The sequence below is a fragment of the Ambystoma mexicanum genome, chromosome 3p (assembly GCF_040938575.1).
Source record: "Ambystoma mexicanum isolate Mex_15411 chromosome 3p, UKY_AmexF1_1, whole genome shotgun sequence".
Taxonomy (NCBI): Eukaryota; Metazoa; Chordata; class Amphibia; order Caudata; family Ambystomatidae; genus Ambystoma; species Ambystoma mexicanum.
The window spans coordinates 19,457,743-19,476,504 of record NC_090925.1 but is presented as its reverse complement, the minus strand read 5'-3'; the positions used below and the strand labels follow the sequence as shown (position 1 = coordinate 19,476,504).

The 18,762-nt window shown below is 52.1% G+C and overlaps 1 protein-coding gene across 1 annotated transcript; it reads right to left on the bottom strand.

Moving 5' to 3' along the window:
• Positions 1-1,296: 1,296 nt before the first annotated feature.
• LOC138579666 (taste receptor type 2 member 40-like) lies at positions 1,297-2,256 on the bottom strand. Its single transcript, XM_069649906.1, has one exon. It carries the CDS (start codon positions 2,254-2,256, stop codon positions 1,297-1,299), a length of 960 nt encoding a protein of 319 aa, XP_069506007.1.
• Between the last annotated feature and the right edge of the window lie 16,506 nt (positions 2,257-18,762).

The window sequence follows — 18,762 nt, the reverse complement described above, 5'->3', positions numbered from 1 at the left end:
TATCACCTGCTTATTAATATTGACAATTAACCTTTAAAACTCTTCAACATTCATCTGCTTGAAATTTCCCTTCACCTTCCAAGGGTGTCCAGGATGCCCTCGGCCCCACCCACACTAACGAGTAACAATAGGTCAGGGCTTAAACCTGGTATTATTACCTAAGTACTAGGTCTTTGACCCCCAAAACACCTGTAGCAAAAGGGACACCTTTCTTAACTCAAGCATTCACTCGCTCTTCTCCCGCCGTCTGCATGGCAGAGGCTCCACCTATGCGGCTTGAAGCATATGACCCCCAAACCAGGAAAGTGCACTGTGTGTGTCCCTGTGCCCGCAGCCATTCCTAGCACCCAGGGAGAGGAGAACTCCTCCCTTTTCCTTTTGGCTCATTTCACCTTTGGATGCACAATGTTCAATCTAAACCTTGGCGGAGGACTATTCTTCTCTATGTATTTGTCATATCGGTTCGGAGTCTCTGATTCTTTCCGTGGGGATTCTTCAGCATTGCCACCTCTCATCTAGCATTGCCACATCTCATCTAGCATTGCCGCATCTCATCTAGCATTGCCACCTCTCATCTAGCATTGCCGCATCTCATCTAGCATTGCCACATCTCATCTAGCATTGCCACATCTCATCTAGCATTGCCACATCTCATCTAGCATTGCCGCATCTCATCTAGCATTGCCACATCTCATCTAGCATTGCCACATCTCATCTAGCATTGCCACATCTCATCTAACATTGCCACCTCTCATCTAGCATAGCCACATCTCATCTAGCATTGCCACATCTCATCTAGCATTGCCGCATCTCATCTAGCATTGCCACATCTCATCTAGCATTGCCACATCTCATCTATCATTGCCACATCTCATCTAGCATTGCCACATCTCATCTAGCATTGCCACATCTCATCTATCCATTTAGCTTGTATGGCCAAGGACCGGCCCCTTGTTTTACAACCGACACAGGCAAATGACTTACAACTACTTACAGACCAGAAACGTGCAGTGGGAGCATGGGTGGTGCACGGATCCTGTTGACCAGACTGGGGGAATGTGGTATTTTTGTCCACTGGTTCTAGGTTTCTCAAGTAAAGCTCTTTGCCCTTTGCCTCTAGCTCAATGTGTGCAATGTCTCTAGTAAACAACTTTGGTGTACAAATAATTGACTAATAATACAGATTAGAACTTGAAATTCCAGAAAGGGTGGCCATTAATAGTGTGACAGTGTCCCGGGCTCTATCTACTGTTATGATCTAGTCTGATGTCATGGTGATCCGGAGGAATCAGAAGGTTAAGGAATTTGCCTAGATCCGTCTCCTCTACGGCACTTGATATGGCAACATGTCCTGGTCAGAGTCTTCTTCAGATTAGAGTTTCCAAGGATGAGGACAATGGCACTCAGGGCAGGAAAGGAAAAAGTCAAAATATCACACATGACAAACCCCCAGCTACCAATGGGGAACAGCTCTAAAAACAGGAGGAACTTGGAGGTATAGAAGGAGATGTAGAGGATGAGAAGCGCCGCCACTGTCTTTAGGGCCCCCAAGTGAGCATTGATATGCGGGCCCCGAGAGCTGTCTGCATTCTGCGCCATATGCTTCATGTGTCTGTTCAGGGAGGTGATGATGGCCCCAGCGGAGAAAGTGAACAGTGTGAAGGCCACCGAGGCAGCAACCACTTGTATGATAAACATACTCAAGCAGCCGCTTCCAAACCTCAACTCAGCTATAGCGCCATCGCCTGAGGTATTGGAAGATGGGTCTTTTGAGACATTGCCGGTCCATGCAAGATCCATCTCACAGCCGACTGGTATGCTGTTTGCCAGGGAAACCAACACAGAGCCCACGAGTAGCCAGGGCACAATCTTTGGGAGCCTGGCTTTTATCCAGACGTAAAACGGGTGTGTGAGGTTCACAATCTTCATGCAGTAGTAGACGCCGAGCCAGGTCGCAAACCAGAGGCTGGAGTCACCCAAAGCGATCTTTAGAGTAAAATATGACTTGAAGACTGCATCCAGTACAAAAATATGTCTCCACAAAACATATACGACGGTGCCTGCCAAAGACACACAGTGGAGACAGGTGTTGGTGACTCCCAGGCTCAAGATGATGACGTCACTTTCGTTGAGATCATTGGCTTGGTTCATCCAGTTGATTAATTTTATAGCGACAATGAAGGTGTTTCCCATCAGTCCAGCTGCGCTGATGATCACATGAAGAACTAGATTGGGTAGATCAGCGGATGTCGCCATTTTGCCTCGGACGGGGTCTTTTTTCCGGTGGCCGGTGACTCATCGGTATACAGACACAAGTCTATGTTGCTTGGCACAGACACACACTGCTCAGGGATGGTGAAATAATATATAGAAAGATGCCAACGCTCATTTGATTGATGCAAATGATGACGCTATCATTTGGTTCCTGCGTGCCACCAGGTCGCTTTTTGTTAACCGGTTGCTTACCATGCCCATTTTGGGAGTACCAAAACCTGGGCATAGATTTCTACAGTACAACATTCACAATTAGCCTATGTGGTGTCTTGCTCCCGATGCCTGCGTACCAGACATGACACAGCACGTGTGGCAGATGCCTGCGTACCAGACATGACACAGCACACGTGGCAGATGCCTGCGTACCAGACATGACACAGCACGTGTGGCAGATGCCTGCGTAACAGACATGACACAGCACGTGTGGCAGATGCCTGCGTACCAGACATGACACAACACGTGTGGCAGATGCCTGCGTACCAGACATGACACAGCACGTGTGGCAGATGCCTGCGTACCAGACATGTGACAGCAAATGTGTATGATGCCTGCGTACCAGACATGACACAGCACGTGTGGCAGATGCCTGCGTACCAGACATGTGACAGTGAATGTGTATGATGCCTGCGTACCAGACATGACACAGCACGTGTGGCAGATGCCTGCGTACCAGACATGACACAGCACGTGTGGCAGATGCCTGCGTATCAGACATGACACAGCACACGTGGCATATGCCTGCGTACCAGACATGACACAGCACGTGTGGCAGATGCCTGCGTACCAGACATGACACAGCACGTGTGGCAGATGCCTGCGTACCAGACATGACACAGCACATGTGGCAGATGCCTGCGTACCAGACATGACACAGCACGTGTGGCAGATGCCTGCGTACCAGACATGACACAGCACATGTGGCAGATGCCTGCGTACCAGACATGACACAGCACATGTGGCAGATGCCTGCGTACCAGACATGACACAGCACGTGTGGCAGATGCCTGCGTACCAGACATGACACAGCACGTGTGGCAGATGCCTGCGTACCAGACATGACACAGCACATGTGGCAGATGCCTGCGTACCAGACATGACACAGCACGTGTGGCAGATGCCTGCATACCAGACATGACACAGCACGTGTGGTAGATGCCTGCGTACCAGACATGTGACAGCACACGTGGCATATGCCTGCGTACCAGTCATGTCACAGCATGTGTGGCAGATGCCTGCATACCAGACATGTGACAGCGAATGTGTATGATGCCTGCGTACCAGACATGACACAGCACGTGTGGCAGATGCCTGCGTACCAGACATGTCACAGCACACGTGGCATATGCCTGCGTACCAGATATGACACAGCACGTGTGGCAGATGCCTGCGTACCAGACATGACAGAGCACACGTGGCAGATGCCTGCGTACCAGACATGACACAGCATGTGTGGCAGATGCCTGCGTACCAGACATGACACAGCACACGTGGCATATGCCTGCGTACCAGACATGACACAGCATGTGTGGCAGATGCCTGCGTACCAGACATGACACAGCACGTGTGGCAGATGCCTGCGTACCAGACATGTGACAGCGAATGTGTATGATGCCTGCGTACCAGACATGACACAGCATGTGTGGCAGATGCCTGCGTACCAGACATGTGACAGTGAATGTGTATGATGCCTGCGTACCAGACATGACACAGCATGTGTGGCATATGCCTGCGTACCGACCATGACACAGCACGTGTGGCAGATGCCTGCGTACCAGACATGACACAGCACACGTGGCATATGCCTGCGTACCAGACATGACACAGCACGTGTGGCAGATGCCTGCGTACCAGACATGACACAGCACGTGTGGCAGATGCTTGCGTACCAGACATGACACAGCATGTGTGGCAGATGCCTGCGTACCAGACATGACACAGCACGTGTGGCAGATGCCTGCGTACCAGACATGACACAGCACGTGTGGCAGATGCCTGCGTACCAGACATGTCACAGCATGTGTGGCAGATGCCTGCATACCAGACATGTGACAGCGAATGTGTATGATACCTGCGTACCAGACATGACACAGCACGTGTGGCAGATGCCTGCATACCAGACATGTCACAGCGCACGTGGCATATGCCTGCGTACCAGACATGACACAGCATGTGTGGCAGATGCCTGCGTACCAGACATGACACAGCACGTGCGGCAGATGCCTGCGTACCAGACATGACACAGCACATGTGGCAGATGCCTGCGTACCAGACATGACACAGCACGTGTGGCAGATGCCTGTGTACAAGACATGACACAGCACGTGTGGCAGATGCCTGCGTACCAGACATGTGACAGCACACGTGGCACATGCCTGCGTACCAGACATGTCACAGCACGTGTGGCAGATGCCTGCGTACCAGACATGTCACAGCACGTGTGGCAGATGCCTGCATACCAGACATGTCACAGCCGGTGTGCACGATGCCTGCGTACCAGACATGACACAGCACGTGTGGCAGATGCCTGCGTACCAGACATGTCACAGCCGGTGTGCACGATGCCTGCGTACCAGACATGACACAGCACGTGTGGCAGATGCCTGCGTACCAGACATGTGACAGCACACGTGGCATATGCCTGCGTACCAGACATGTCACAGCATGTGTGGCAGATGCCTGCGTACCAGACATGTGACAGCGAATGTTTATGATGCCTGCGTACCAGACATGACACAGCACGTGTGGCAGATGCCTGCGTACCAGACATGTCACAGCACACGTGGCATATGCCTGCGTACCAGACATGACACAGCACGTGTGGCAGATGCCTGCATACCAGACATGACACAGCACATGTGGCAGATGCCTGCGTACCAGACATGACACAGCACATGTGGCAGATGCCTGCGTACCAGACATGTCACAGCGAATGTGTATGATGCCTGCGTACCAGACATGTCACAGCACACGTGGCATATGCCTGCGTACCAGACATGTCACAGCACGTGTGGCAGATGCCTGCGTACCAGACATGTGACAGCGAATGTGTATGATGCCTGCGTACCAGACATGACACAGCACGTGTGGCAGATGCCTGCGTACCAGACATGTCACAGCACAGTGGCATATGCCTGCGTACCAGACATGACACAGCACGTGTGGCAGATGCCTGCGTACCAGACATGACACAGCAGTGTGGCAGATGCCTGTGTACCAGACAGGACACAGCACATGTGGCAGATGCCTGCGTACCAGACATGACACAGCACGTGTGGCAGATGCCTGCGTACCAGACATGTCACAGCATGTGTGGCAGATGCCTGGTACCAGACATGTCACAGTGAATGTGTATGATGCCTGCGTACCAGACATGTCACAGCACACGTGGCATATGCCTGCGTACCAGATATGACACAGCACGTGTGGCAGATGCCTGCGTACCAGACATGACACAGCACACGTGGCAGATGCCTGCGTACCAGACATGACACAGCATGTGTGGCAGATGCCTGCGTACCAGACATGACACAGCACACGTGGCATATGCCTGCGTACCAGACATGACACAGCATGTGTGGCAGATGCCTGCGTACCAGACATGACACAGCATGTGTGGCAGATGCCTGCGTACCAGACATGTGACAGCGAATGTGTATGATGCCTGCGTACCAGACATGACACAGCATGTGTGGCAGATGCCTGCGTACCAGACATGTGACAGTGAATGTGTATGATGCCTGCGTACCAGACATGACACAGCATGTGTGGCATATGCCTGCGTACCGACCATGACACAGCACGTGTGGCAGATGCCTGCGTACCAGACATGACACAGCACACGTGGCATATGCCTGCGTACCAGACATGACACAGCACGTGTGGCAGATGCCTGCATACCAGACATGACACAGCACGTGTGGCAGATGCCTGCGTACCAGACATGACACAGCACGTGGGGCAGATGCTTGCGTACCAAACATGACACAGCATGTGTGGCAGATGCCTGCGTACCAGACATGACACAGCACGTGTGGCAGATGCCTGCGTACCAGACATGACACAGCACGTGTGGCAGATGCCTGCGTACCAGACATGACACAGCACGTGTGGCAGATGCCTGCGTACCAGACATGTCACAGCATGTGTGGCAGATGCCTGCATACCAGACATGTGACAGCGAATGTGTATGATGCCTGCGTACCAGACATGACACAGCACGTGTGGCAGATGCCTGCATACCAGACATGTCACAGCGCACGTGGCATATGCCTGCGTACCAGACATGACACAGCATGTGTGGCAGATGCCTGCGTACCAGACATGACACAGCACGTGCGGCAGATGCCTGCGTACCAGACATGACACAGCACATGTGGCAGATGCCTGCGTACCAGACATGACACAGCACGTGTGGCAGATGCCTGTGTACAAGACATGACACAGCACGTGTGGCAGATGCCTGCGTACCAGACATGTGACAGCACATGTGGCACATGCCTGCGTACCAGACATGTCACAGCACGTGTGGCAGATGCCTGCGTACCAGACATGTCACAGCACGTGTGGCAGATGCCTGCATACCAGACATGTCACAGCCGGTGTGCACGATGCCTGCGTACCAGACATGACACAGCACGTGTGGCAGATGCCTGCGTACCAGACATGTCACAGCCGGTGTGCACGATGCCTGCATACCAGACATGACACAGCACGTGTGGCAGATGTCTGCGTACCAGACATGTGACAGCACACGTGGCATATGCCTGCGTACCAGACATGTCACAGCATGTGTGGCAGATGCCTGCATACCAGACATGTGACAGCGAATGTTTATGATGCCTGCGTACCAGACATAACACAGCACGTGTGGCAGATGCCTGCGTACCAGACATGTCACAGCACACGTGGCATATGCCTGCGTACCAGACATGACACAGCACGTGTGGCAGATGCCTGCGTACCAGACATGACACAGCACATGTGGCAGATGCCTGCGTACCAGACATGACACAGCACATGTGGCAGATGCCTGCATACCAGACATGTCACAGCGAATGTGTATGATGCCTGCGTACCAGACACGTCACAGCACACGTGGCATATGCCTGCGTACCAGACATGTCACAGCACGTGTGGCAGATGCCTGCGTACCAGACATGTGACAGCGAATGTGTATGATGCCTGCGTACCAGACATGACACAGCACGTGTGGCAGATGCCTGCGTACCAGACATGTCACAGCACACGTGGCATATGCCTGCGTACCAGACATGACACAGCACGTGTGGCAGATGCCTGCGTACCAGACATGACACAGCAGTGTGGCAGATGCCTGTGTACCAGACAGGACACAGCACATGTGGCAGATGCCTGCGTACCAGACATGACACAGCACGTGTGGCAGATGCCTGCGTACCAGACATGTCACAGCATGTGTGGCAGATGCCTGGTACCAGACATGTCACAGCGAATGTGTATGATGCCTGCGTACCAGACATGTCACAGCACACGTGGCATATGCCTGCGTACCAGACATGTCACAGCACGTGTGGCAGATGCCTGGTACCAGACATGTCACAGCGAATGTGTATGATGCCTGCGTACCAGACATGTCACAGCACACGTGGCATATGCCTGCGTACCAGACATGTCACAGCACGTGTGGCAGATGCCTGCGTACCAGACATGTCACAACACACGTGGCATATGCCTGCGTACCAGACATGACACAGCACGTGTGGCAGATGCCTGCGTACCAGAAATGACACAGCACGTGTGGCAGATGCCTGCGTACCAGACATGTGACAGCACACGTGGCATATGCCTGCGTACCAGACATGTCACAGCACGTGTGGCAGATGCCTGCGTACCAGACATGTCACAGCGAATGTGTATGATGCCTGCGTACCAGACATGTCACAGCACACGTGGCATATGCCTGCGTACCAGACATGTCACAGCACACGTGGCAGATGCCTGCTTACCAGACATGTCACAGCACACGTGGCAGATGCCTGCATACCAGATATGTGACAGCGAATGTGTATGATGCCTGCGTGACAGACATGTCACAGCACTTGTGGCAGATGCCTGCATCCCAGACATGTCACAGCACATGTGCACGATGCCTGTATACCAGACATGTCACATCACACGTGGCAGATACCTGTGCACCAGCCATGTCACAGCACGTGTGCAAGATGCATGACATGTCAAAGCACACGTGACAGATGACTGTGTACCAGACATGTCACAGCACATGTGCATGATGCCTGTATGTCAGACATGTCACAGCACGTGTGCACGATGCCTGCGTACCAGACATGACACAGCATGTGTGGCAGATGCCTGCGTACCAGACATGACACAGCACGTGTGGCAGATGCCTGCGTACCAGACATGACACAGCACGTGTGGCAGATGCCTGCATACCAGACATGTGACAGCACACGTGGCCTATGCCTGCGTACCAGATATGTCACAGCACGCGTGGCAGATGCCTGCGTACCAGACATGTGACAGCGAATGTGTATGATGCCTGCGTACCAGACATGACACAGCACGTGTGGCAGATGCCTGCTTACCAGACATGTCACAGCACACGTGGCATATGCCTGCGTACCAGACATGACACAGCACGTGTGGCAGATGCCTGCGTACCAGACATGACACAGCACGTGTGGCAGATGCCTGCATACCAGACATGACACAGCACATGTGGCAGATGCCTGCGTACCAGACATGACACAGCACGTGTGGCAGATGCCTGCGTACCAGACATGACACAGTACGTGTGGCAGATGCCTGCGTACCAGACATGTGACAGCACACGCGGCATATGCCTGCGTACCAGACATGACACAGCACGTGTGGCAGATGCCTGTGTACCAGACAGGACACAGCACATGTGGCAGATGCCTGCGTACCAGACATGACACAGCACGTGTGGCAGATGCCTGCGTACCAGACATGTCACAGCATGTGTGGCAGATGCCTGCGTACCAGACATGTGACAGCACACGTGGCATATGCCTGCGTACCAGACATGGCACAGCACGTGTGGCAGATGCCTGCATACCAGACATGTGACAGCACACGTGGCATATGCCTGCGTACCAGACATGTCACAGCACGTGTGGCAGATGCCTGCGTACCAGACATGTCACAGCGAATGTGTATGATGCCTGCGTACCAGACATGTCACAGCACACGTGCCATATGCCTGTGTACCAGACATGTCACAGCACGTGTGGCGGATGCCTGCGTACCAGACATGTGACAGCACACGTGGCATATGCCTGCGTACCAGACATGACACAGCACGTGTGGCAGATGCCTGCGTACCAGACATGACACAGCACATGTGGCAGATGCCTGCGTACCAGACATGTGACAGCACACGTGGCATATGCCTGCATACCAGACATGTCACAGCACGTGTGGCAGATGCCTGCGTACCAGACATGTCACAGCGAATGTGTATGATGCCTGCGTACCAGACATGTCACAGCACACGTGGCATATGCCTGCGTACCAGACATGTCACAGCACACGTGGCAGATGCCTGCTTACCAGACATGTCACAGCACACTTGGCAGATGCCTGCGTACCAGACATGACACAGCACGTGTAGCAGATGCCTGCGTACCAGACATGTGACAGCGAACGTGTATGATGCCTGCGTACCAGACATGTCACAGCACGTGTGGCAGATGCCTGCGTCCCAGACATGTGACAGCGAATGTGTATGATGCCTGCGTACCAGACATGTCACAGCACGTGTGGCAGATGCCTGCGTACCAGACATGTGACAGCGAATGTGTATGATGCCTGCATACCAGACATGTCACAGCACGTGTGGCAGATGCCTGCGTACCAGACATGTCACAGCACATGTGGCATATGCCTGCGTACCAGACATGTCACAGCACACGTGGCATATGCCTGTGTACCAGACATGTCACAGCCGGTGTGCACGATGCCTGCATACCAGACATGTCACAGCACGTGTGGCAGATGCCTGCATACCAGACATGTGACAGCGAATGTGTATGATGCCTGCGTACCAGACATGTCACAGCACGTGTGGCAGATGCCTGCGTACCAGACATGTGACAGCACACGTGGCATATGCCTGCATACCAGACATGACACAGCACACGTGGCAGATGCCTGTGTACCAGACATGTCACAGCCGGGGTGCACGATGCCTGCACACCAGACATATCACAGCACGTGTGGCAGATGCCTGCAGACCAGATATGTGACAGCGAATGTGTATGATGCCTGCGTGACAGACATGTCAAAGCACTTGTGGCAGATGCCTGCATCCCAGACATGTCACAGCACATGTGCACGATGCCTGTATACCAGACATGTCACATCACACGTGGCAGATACCTGTGCACCAGCCATGTCACAGCACATGTGCAAGATGCATGACATGTCAAAGCACACGTGACAGATGCCTGTGTACCAGACATGTCACAGCACATGTGCATGATGCCTGTATATCAGACATGTCACAGCACGTGTGCACGATGCCTGCGTACCAGACATGACACAGCATGTGTGGCAGATGCCTGCGTACCAGACATGACACAGCACGTGTGGCAGATGCCTGCGTACCAGACATGACACAGCACGTGTGGCAGATGCCTGCGTACCAGACATGACACAGCACGTGTGGCAGATGCCTGCGTACCAGACATGTGACAGCACACGTGGTCTATGCCTGCGTACCAGATATGTCACAGCACGCGTGGCAGATGCCTGCGTACCAGACATGTGACAGCGAATGTGTATGATGCCTGCGTACCAGACATGACACAGCACGTGTGGCAGATGCCTGCTTACCAGACATGTCACAGCACACGTGGCATATGCCTGCGTACCAGACATGACACAGCATGTGTGGCAGATGCCTGCGTACCAGACATGACACAGCACGTGTGGCAGATGCCTGCATACCAGACATGACACAGCACATGTGGCAAATGCCTGCGTACCAGACATGACACAGCACGTGTGGCAGATGCCTGCGTACCAGACATGACACAGCACGTGTGGCAGATGCCTGCGTACCAGACATGTGACAGCACACGTGGCATATGCCTGCGTACCAGACATGTCACAGCACGTGTGGCAGATGCCTGCGTACCAGACATGTCACAGCACATGTGGCAGATGCCTGCGTACCAGACATGTCACAGTCGGTGTGCATGATGCCTGCATACCAGACATGACACAGCACGTGTGGCAGATGCCTGCGTACCAGACATGTCACAGCCGGTGTGCACGATGCCTGCGTACCAGACATGACACAGCACGTGTGGCAGATGCCTGCGTACCAGACATGTGACAGCACACGTGGTCTATGCCTGCGTACCAGATATGTCACAGCACGCGTGGCAGATGCCTGCGTACCAGACATGTGACAGCGAATGTGTATGATGCCTGCGTACCAGACATGACACAGCACGTGTGGCAGATGCCTGCTTACCAGACATGTCACAGCACACGTGGCATATGCCTGCGTACCAGACATGACACAGCACGTGTGGCAGATGCCTGCGTACCAGACATGACACAGCACGTGTGGCAGATGCCTGCATACCAGACATGACACAGCACATGTGGCAGATGCCTGCGTACCAGACATGACACAGCACGTGTGGCAGATGCCTGCGTACCAGACATGTGACAGCACACGTGGCATATGCCTGCGTACCAGACATGTCACAGCACGTGTGGCAGATGCCTGCGTACCAGACATGTCACAGCACATGTGGCAGATGCCTGCGTACCAGACATGTCACAGTCGGTGTGCATGATGCCTGCATACCAGACATGACACAGCACGTGTGGCAGATGCCTGCGTACCAGACATGTCACAGCCGGTGTGCACGATGCCTGCGTACCAGACATGACACAGCACGTGTGGCAGATGCCTGCGTACCAGACATGTCACAGCGAATGTGTATGATGCCTGCGTACCAGACATGTCACAGCACACGTGGCAGATGCCTGCGTACCAGACATGACACAGCACGTGTGGCAGATGCCTGCGTACCAGACATGTGACAGCGAATGTGTATGATGCCTGCGTACCAGACATGTCACAGCACGTGTGGCAGATGCCTGCGTACCAGACATGTGACAGCAAATGTGTATGATGCCTGCGTACCAGACATGTCACAGCACGTGTGGCATATGCCTGTGTACCAGACATGTCACAGCCGGTGTGCACGATGCCTGCGTACCAGACATGTCACAGCACGTGTGGCAGATGCCTGTGTACCAGACATGTGACAGCGAATGTGTATGATGTCTGCGTACCAGACATGACACAGCACGTGTGGCAGATGCCTGCGTACCAGACATGTGACAGCGAATGTGTATGATGCCTGCGTACCAGACATGTCACAGCATGTGTGGCAGATGCCTGCATACCAGACATGTCACAGCACACGTGGCATATGCCTGCGTACCAGACATGACACAGCACACGTGGCAGATGCCTGTGTACCAGACATGTCACAGCCGGGGTGCATGATGCCTGCACACCAGACATTTCACAGCACGTGTGGCAGATGCCTGCATACCAGACATGTGACAGCGAATGTGTATGATGCCTGTGTGACAGACATGTCACAGCACATGTGGCAGATGCCTGCATCCCAGACATGTCACAGCACATGTGCACGATGCCTGTATACCAGACATGTCACATCACACGTGGCAGATACCTGTGTACCAGCCATGTCACAGCACGTGTGCAAGATGCATGACATGTCAAAGCACACGTGACAGATGCCTGTGTACCAGACATGTCACAGCACATGTGCATGATGCCTGTATACCAGACATGTCACAGCACGTGTGCACGATTCCTGCGTACCAGACATGTCACAGCACGTGTGGCAGATGCCTGCAAATCCGATATGTCACAGCACACATGGCAGATACCTGTGTACCAGCCATGTCACAGCACGTGTGCACGATGCCTGCATACCAGGCATGTCACAGTATGTGTGGCAGATGCCTGCGTACCAGACATGTGACAGCGAATGTGTATGATGCCTGTGTACCAGACATGTCACAGCATGTGTGGCAGATGCCTGCATACCAGACATGTCACAGCACACGTGGCAGATGCCGGTGTACCAGACATGTCACAGCACATGTGCACGATGCCTGTATACCAGACATGTCACAGCACATGTTCCAGATGCCTGCGCACCAGACATGTCACAGCACGTGCAGCAGATGCCTGCGTACCAGAAATGTCACATCACATGTGAATGATGCCTGCATACCAGACATGTCACATCACGTGTGAACAATGCCTGCGTACCAGACATGTCACAGCACATGTGCATGATGCCTTCGTACCAGACATGTCACAGCACGTGTGGCAGATGCCTGCATACCAGATATGTCAAAGCATGTGTCCAGATGACTGCATACCAGACATGTCACAGCATGTGCGGCAGATGCCTGCATACCAGAAATGTCATAGCACATATGGAGGTTGATGCCTGCGTACCAGATATGTCACATCACGTGTGAACGAGGCCTGTGTACCAGACATGTCACATCACGTGTGAACAATGCCTGCGTACCAGATATGTCACAGCACATGTGCACGATGCCTGCCTACCAGACATGTCACAGCACGTGTGGCAGATGCCTGCATGCCAGACATGTCAAAGCACATGTTCCAGATGCCTACGTACCAGACATGTCACAGCATGTGCGGCAGATGCCTGCTGTACCAGAAATGTCATAGCACATGTGGAGGTTGATGCTTGCGTACCAGATATGTCACATCATGTGTGAACGATGCCTGCGTACCAGACATGTCACAGCACATGTGGCAGATGCATGCATACCAGACATGTCAAAGCACATGTTCCAGATGCCTGCGTACCAGATATGTCACAGCACACGTGGCAGATGCCTGCATACTAGAAATGTCTGCCTGCGTACAAGACATGTCACATCACACGTGGCAGATGCCTGTGTACCAGACATGTCATAGCACATGTGGAGGTTGATGCCTGCATACCAGATATGTCAAAGCATATGTGAATGATGCCTGTGTACCAGACATGTCACAGCACATGTGCACGATGTCTGCGTACCAGACATGTCACAGCACATGTGGCAGATGCCTGCGTACCAGACATGACACAGCACGTGTGAACAATGCCTGCGTACCAGATATGTCACAGCACATGTGCATGATGCCTGCCTACCAGACATGTCACAGCACGTGTGGCAGATGCCTGCATGCCAGACATGTCAAAGCACATGTTCCAGATGCCTACGTACCAGACATGTCACAGCATGTGCGGCAGATGCCTGCTGTACCAGAAATGTCATAGCACATGTGGAGGTTGATGCTTGCATACCAGATATGTCACATCACGTGTGAACGATACCTGCATACCAAACATGTCACAGCACACGTGGCAGATGCCTGCATACCAGACATGTCAAAGCACATGTTCCAGATGCCTGCGTACCAGATATGTCACATCACACTTGGCAGATGCCTGCGTACCAGACATGTCATAGCACATGTGGAGGTTGATGCCTGCGTACCAGATATGTCACATCATGTGTGAACGATGCCTGCGTACCAGACATGTCACAGCATGCGTGGCAGATGCCTGCAAATCAGATATGTCACAGCACACGTGGCAGATGCCTGTGTACCAGACATGTCACAGCCGGTGTGCACGATGCCTGCGTACCAGGCATGTCACAGTATGTGTGGCAGATGCCTGCGTACCAGGCATGTGACAGCGAATGTGTATGATGCCTGTGTACCAGACATGTCACAGCATGTGTGGCAGATGCCTGCATACCAGACATGTCACAGCACACGTGGCAGATGCCGGTGTACCAGACATGTCACAGCACATCTGCACGATGCCTGCATACCAGACATGTCACAGCACATGTTCCAGATGCCTGCGCACCAGACATGTCACAGCACATGCAGCAGATGCCTGCGTACCAGAAATGTCACATCACATGTGAATGATGCCTGCATACAAGACATGTCACATCACGTGTGAACAATGCCTGCGTACCAGACAAGTCACAGCACATGTGCATGATGCCTGCGTACCAGACATGTCACAGCACACGTGGCAGATGCCTGCATACTAGAAAGGTCTGCCTGCGTACAAGACATGTCACATCACACGTGGCAGATGCCTGCGTACCAGACATGTCATAGCACATGTGGAGGTTGATGCCTGTGTACCAGATATGTCACATCACATGTGAACGATGCCTGCGTACCAGACATGTCACAGCATGTGTGGCAGATGCCTGCAAATCAGATATGTCACAGCACACGTGGCAGATGCCTGCGTACCAGACATGTCTGCCTGCATACAAGACATGTCACAGCACACGTGGCAGATTCCTTCGTACTAGACATGTCATAGCACATGTGGATGTTAATGCCTGCATACCAGATATGTCAAAACATATGTGAATGATGCCTGTGTACCAGACATGTCACAGCACATGTGCACGATGTCTGCGTACCAGACATGTCACAGCACATGTGGCAGATGCCTGCGTACCAGATATGTCAAAGCACATGTTCCAGATGACTGCATACCAGACATGTCACAGCATGTGCGGCAGATGCCTGCATACCAGAAATGTCATAGCACATGTGGAGGTTGATGCCTGCGTACCAGATATGTCACATCAAGTGTGAACAATACCTGCGTACCAAACATGTCAAAGCACACGTGGCAGATGCCTGCATACCAGACATGTGAAAGCACATGTTCCAGATGCCTGCATACCAGATATGTCACAGCACACGTGGCAGATGCCTGCATTCTAGAAATGTCTGCCTGCATAGAAAACATGTCACATCACACGCGGCAGATGCCTGCGTACCAGACATGTCACATCACGTGTGAACGAGTCTGCGTACCAGACATGTCACAGCATGTGTGGCATATGCCTGCAAATCAGATATGTCACAGCACACGTGGCAGATGCCTGTGTACCAGACATGTCTGCCTGCATACAAGACATGTCACAGCACACGTGGCAGATGCCTTCGTACTAGACACGTCATAGCACATGTGGAGGTTGATGCCTGCATACCAGATATGTCAAAGCATATGTGAATGATGCCTGTGTACCAGACATGTCACAGCACACATGTCAATTAGCAAATTTAGAAAATTCAGTAGAAATGTATAAAAGTTAGAGTTTGGAGAAATAACTTTGAAAATTGTTAAACTACAAACAGACATCAATTAAAATATAAACTTCTGCAAAGGAAGGGATGATATCACGTGCCAATTTGAGTGTTCTGTATATACATGTTATGCCTTTTACCTTGATTAGAAAGCCAAATCTGAGTGCTTTGTGAAATAGCTGCTGTGAGGCTTTGTACCTCCATTTTAAATGTCAAATCTGTTTGTTTGAATCTACAGGATATGACTTCATATTTGCTCTCTCCCTGACTTGGAGATTCGTATATTTGTGTGCTTGCAATTACTGGCCTCGTTCTAGGTTTTCCATCTGTCTTCTTATCTCACTTCCTGATATTGTGCTTTCTGCTCTTTGTTACTTGGCCCTACCCCTCCTGTACACTTGTTTTATTGTTCTTTTGATGTGTCTTTCCCTGTTTTGCTGCTAGGCTGCCTGGTGTGTTCCTTGTGCACTGTGCAGTCCCTCTGTCTGCTCTCTCCCCCTGTCTGCCTCCATGGTGCTCTCCAACACCCCTATCTACTCCAACTGCTATTCTATTACTTATTCTACTGCTCTCTCAAAGCCTGGTTGGAAAAAGTTGAAGAAAGTACTCCAACCCAGGCTTGCTTAGGAGCGCAGAGAGTCAGACGTTCTTATTCTCTGTGATCTCTCTGCGGCTTTGGATACAGTAGATCATTATAGTATTCTAATCGGCTGGAGCAAGCAGGGGGGGCAGCTTCTCTGTGGCTTGGTTTGCGTCATTTCTTGAGGGTCTGCCTCGTGCCTACTCTGGGTCTGACGTGTGGAGTTCTGCAGGGCTCGGCCCTCTCCCCCCTTCTTTTTAATCTGTATGTCTGTCTCCTGGCCAATCTCATCGCTGAGTCTGGAGTCCCTTTTTATAGCTATGCTTCGGCTGGACTCCCCTCAGACTGATGCTCCCTGAAAACTTCTGGACTATCTGGATAAAATCAGTAAATGTATGGCATCGAACTGGTTAAAATTAAATGACAACAACATGGAGGTTCTGGTGTTTGGGCCACAAAGGGCTGATAACCTCTGGAATGCCAATTACTGGTCTGATTCTTTGGGCCCCTGTCCAGTTGCCTGAACATCTGTGAAAAGCCTGGGGGTGAAGCTACTCCCAAATGGCCCGCGAGAAGCACAGATCTCAGCAATTTACAGTGCAGGGTTTGGGAAGCTCAAAATTCTGAGGAAAATGTTCGCCATGCTCCCCCTCGCATGCCGTATTATGCTGGTTACCTCCATTATAATGGGGTCACTGGATTATTGTAATAGTATTTAATTGGGTCAACCAATGTACCAAATTCAGGGGATGCAGGTTCTTCAGAACTCAGCAGACAGATTGGCGCAGAGGGCGCTCTGGCTGACACCGTCTATAGAGCTTCTGCACCGTCTCTCCCAGTGGCAGCAAGGATAGAGTTTAAGACGCTTTGCTTCACTCACTGGGCTGTGCATAATACAGGTGCCGAATTCCTTAATAAGAAGATCGAATGATACTGTCCAACTAGACAGTGTGCTCTGCATTACAGCTGCTTCTACAAATATCAAGGTACCAGCGGGCTCGGCTAGGGGGGCGGTCATTCTCAGTTTTGGCTCCCAGACTGTGGAACTCACTTCCCCCTTCACTACGACCCATCGAGGACTATTTTCCTTTTCGTAGGCTGCTGAAAACGTATTTGTTCTGATCTGCCAATTTGGCTCTACTTCTTATCTGTAGCTCTCTTTCTTGATGTAATGCCTCCCCCAGCACATAGGCGCCTTTGGGCCTTAGTTCACGTTTTACACATTTTAAATGTGCACCTGCCACCAGCTGGCCGTACGTTACTTATTGTTTATTATCCTTTATCCCATGTACTGCACTTTCCCCCTCCCCTTCCCCCTTCCCATGCACTTGCGCGATTTGAATGACACCTGGCCTAGTAGGATCGTTGTCTGTTTTCCCTCTGTCCCCCCTCCCTTCCCCCGCCGCGCCTTGAAACACTTGTGTATAGGCGCGTTATAAATGCCATATCATATCATAAATAAATAAATAAATCTGGAGTTCTGCCAGCACTGGCAGTCTCCTTCTCCATCATTCGACCGATGAAGCAAGTGTCAGTTGCTGCTTTTACTGACACTTTCATCACCCCTCCAACCCCTGCCTTCGACTTTCCAGCTGACAGAGCTCTCGCTAACCTCCATTTCTCCACCTCCAACACTCTGGACATCCTTGCCCCTGTCATGGAT

Coding starts and splice junctions, on each gene's coding strand:
- LOC138579666 (XM_069649906.1), bottom strand. CDS start 2,256: ATGGCGACATCCGCTGATCTACCCAATCTAGTTCTTCATGTGATCATC.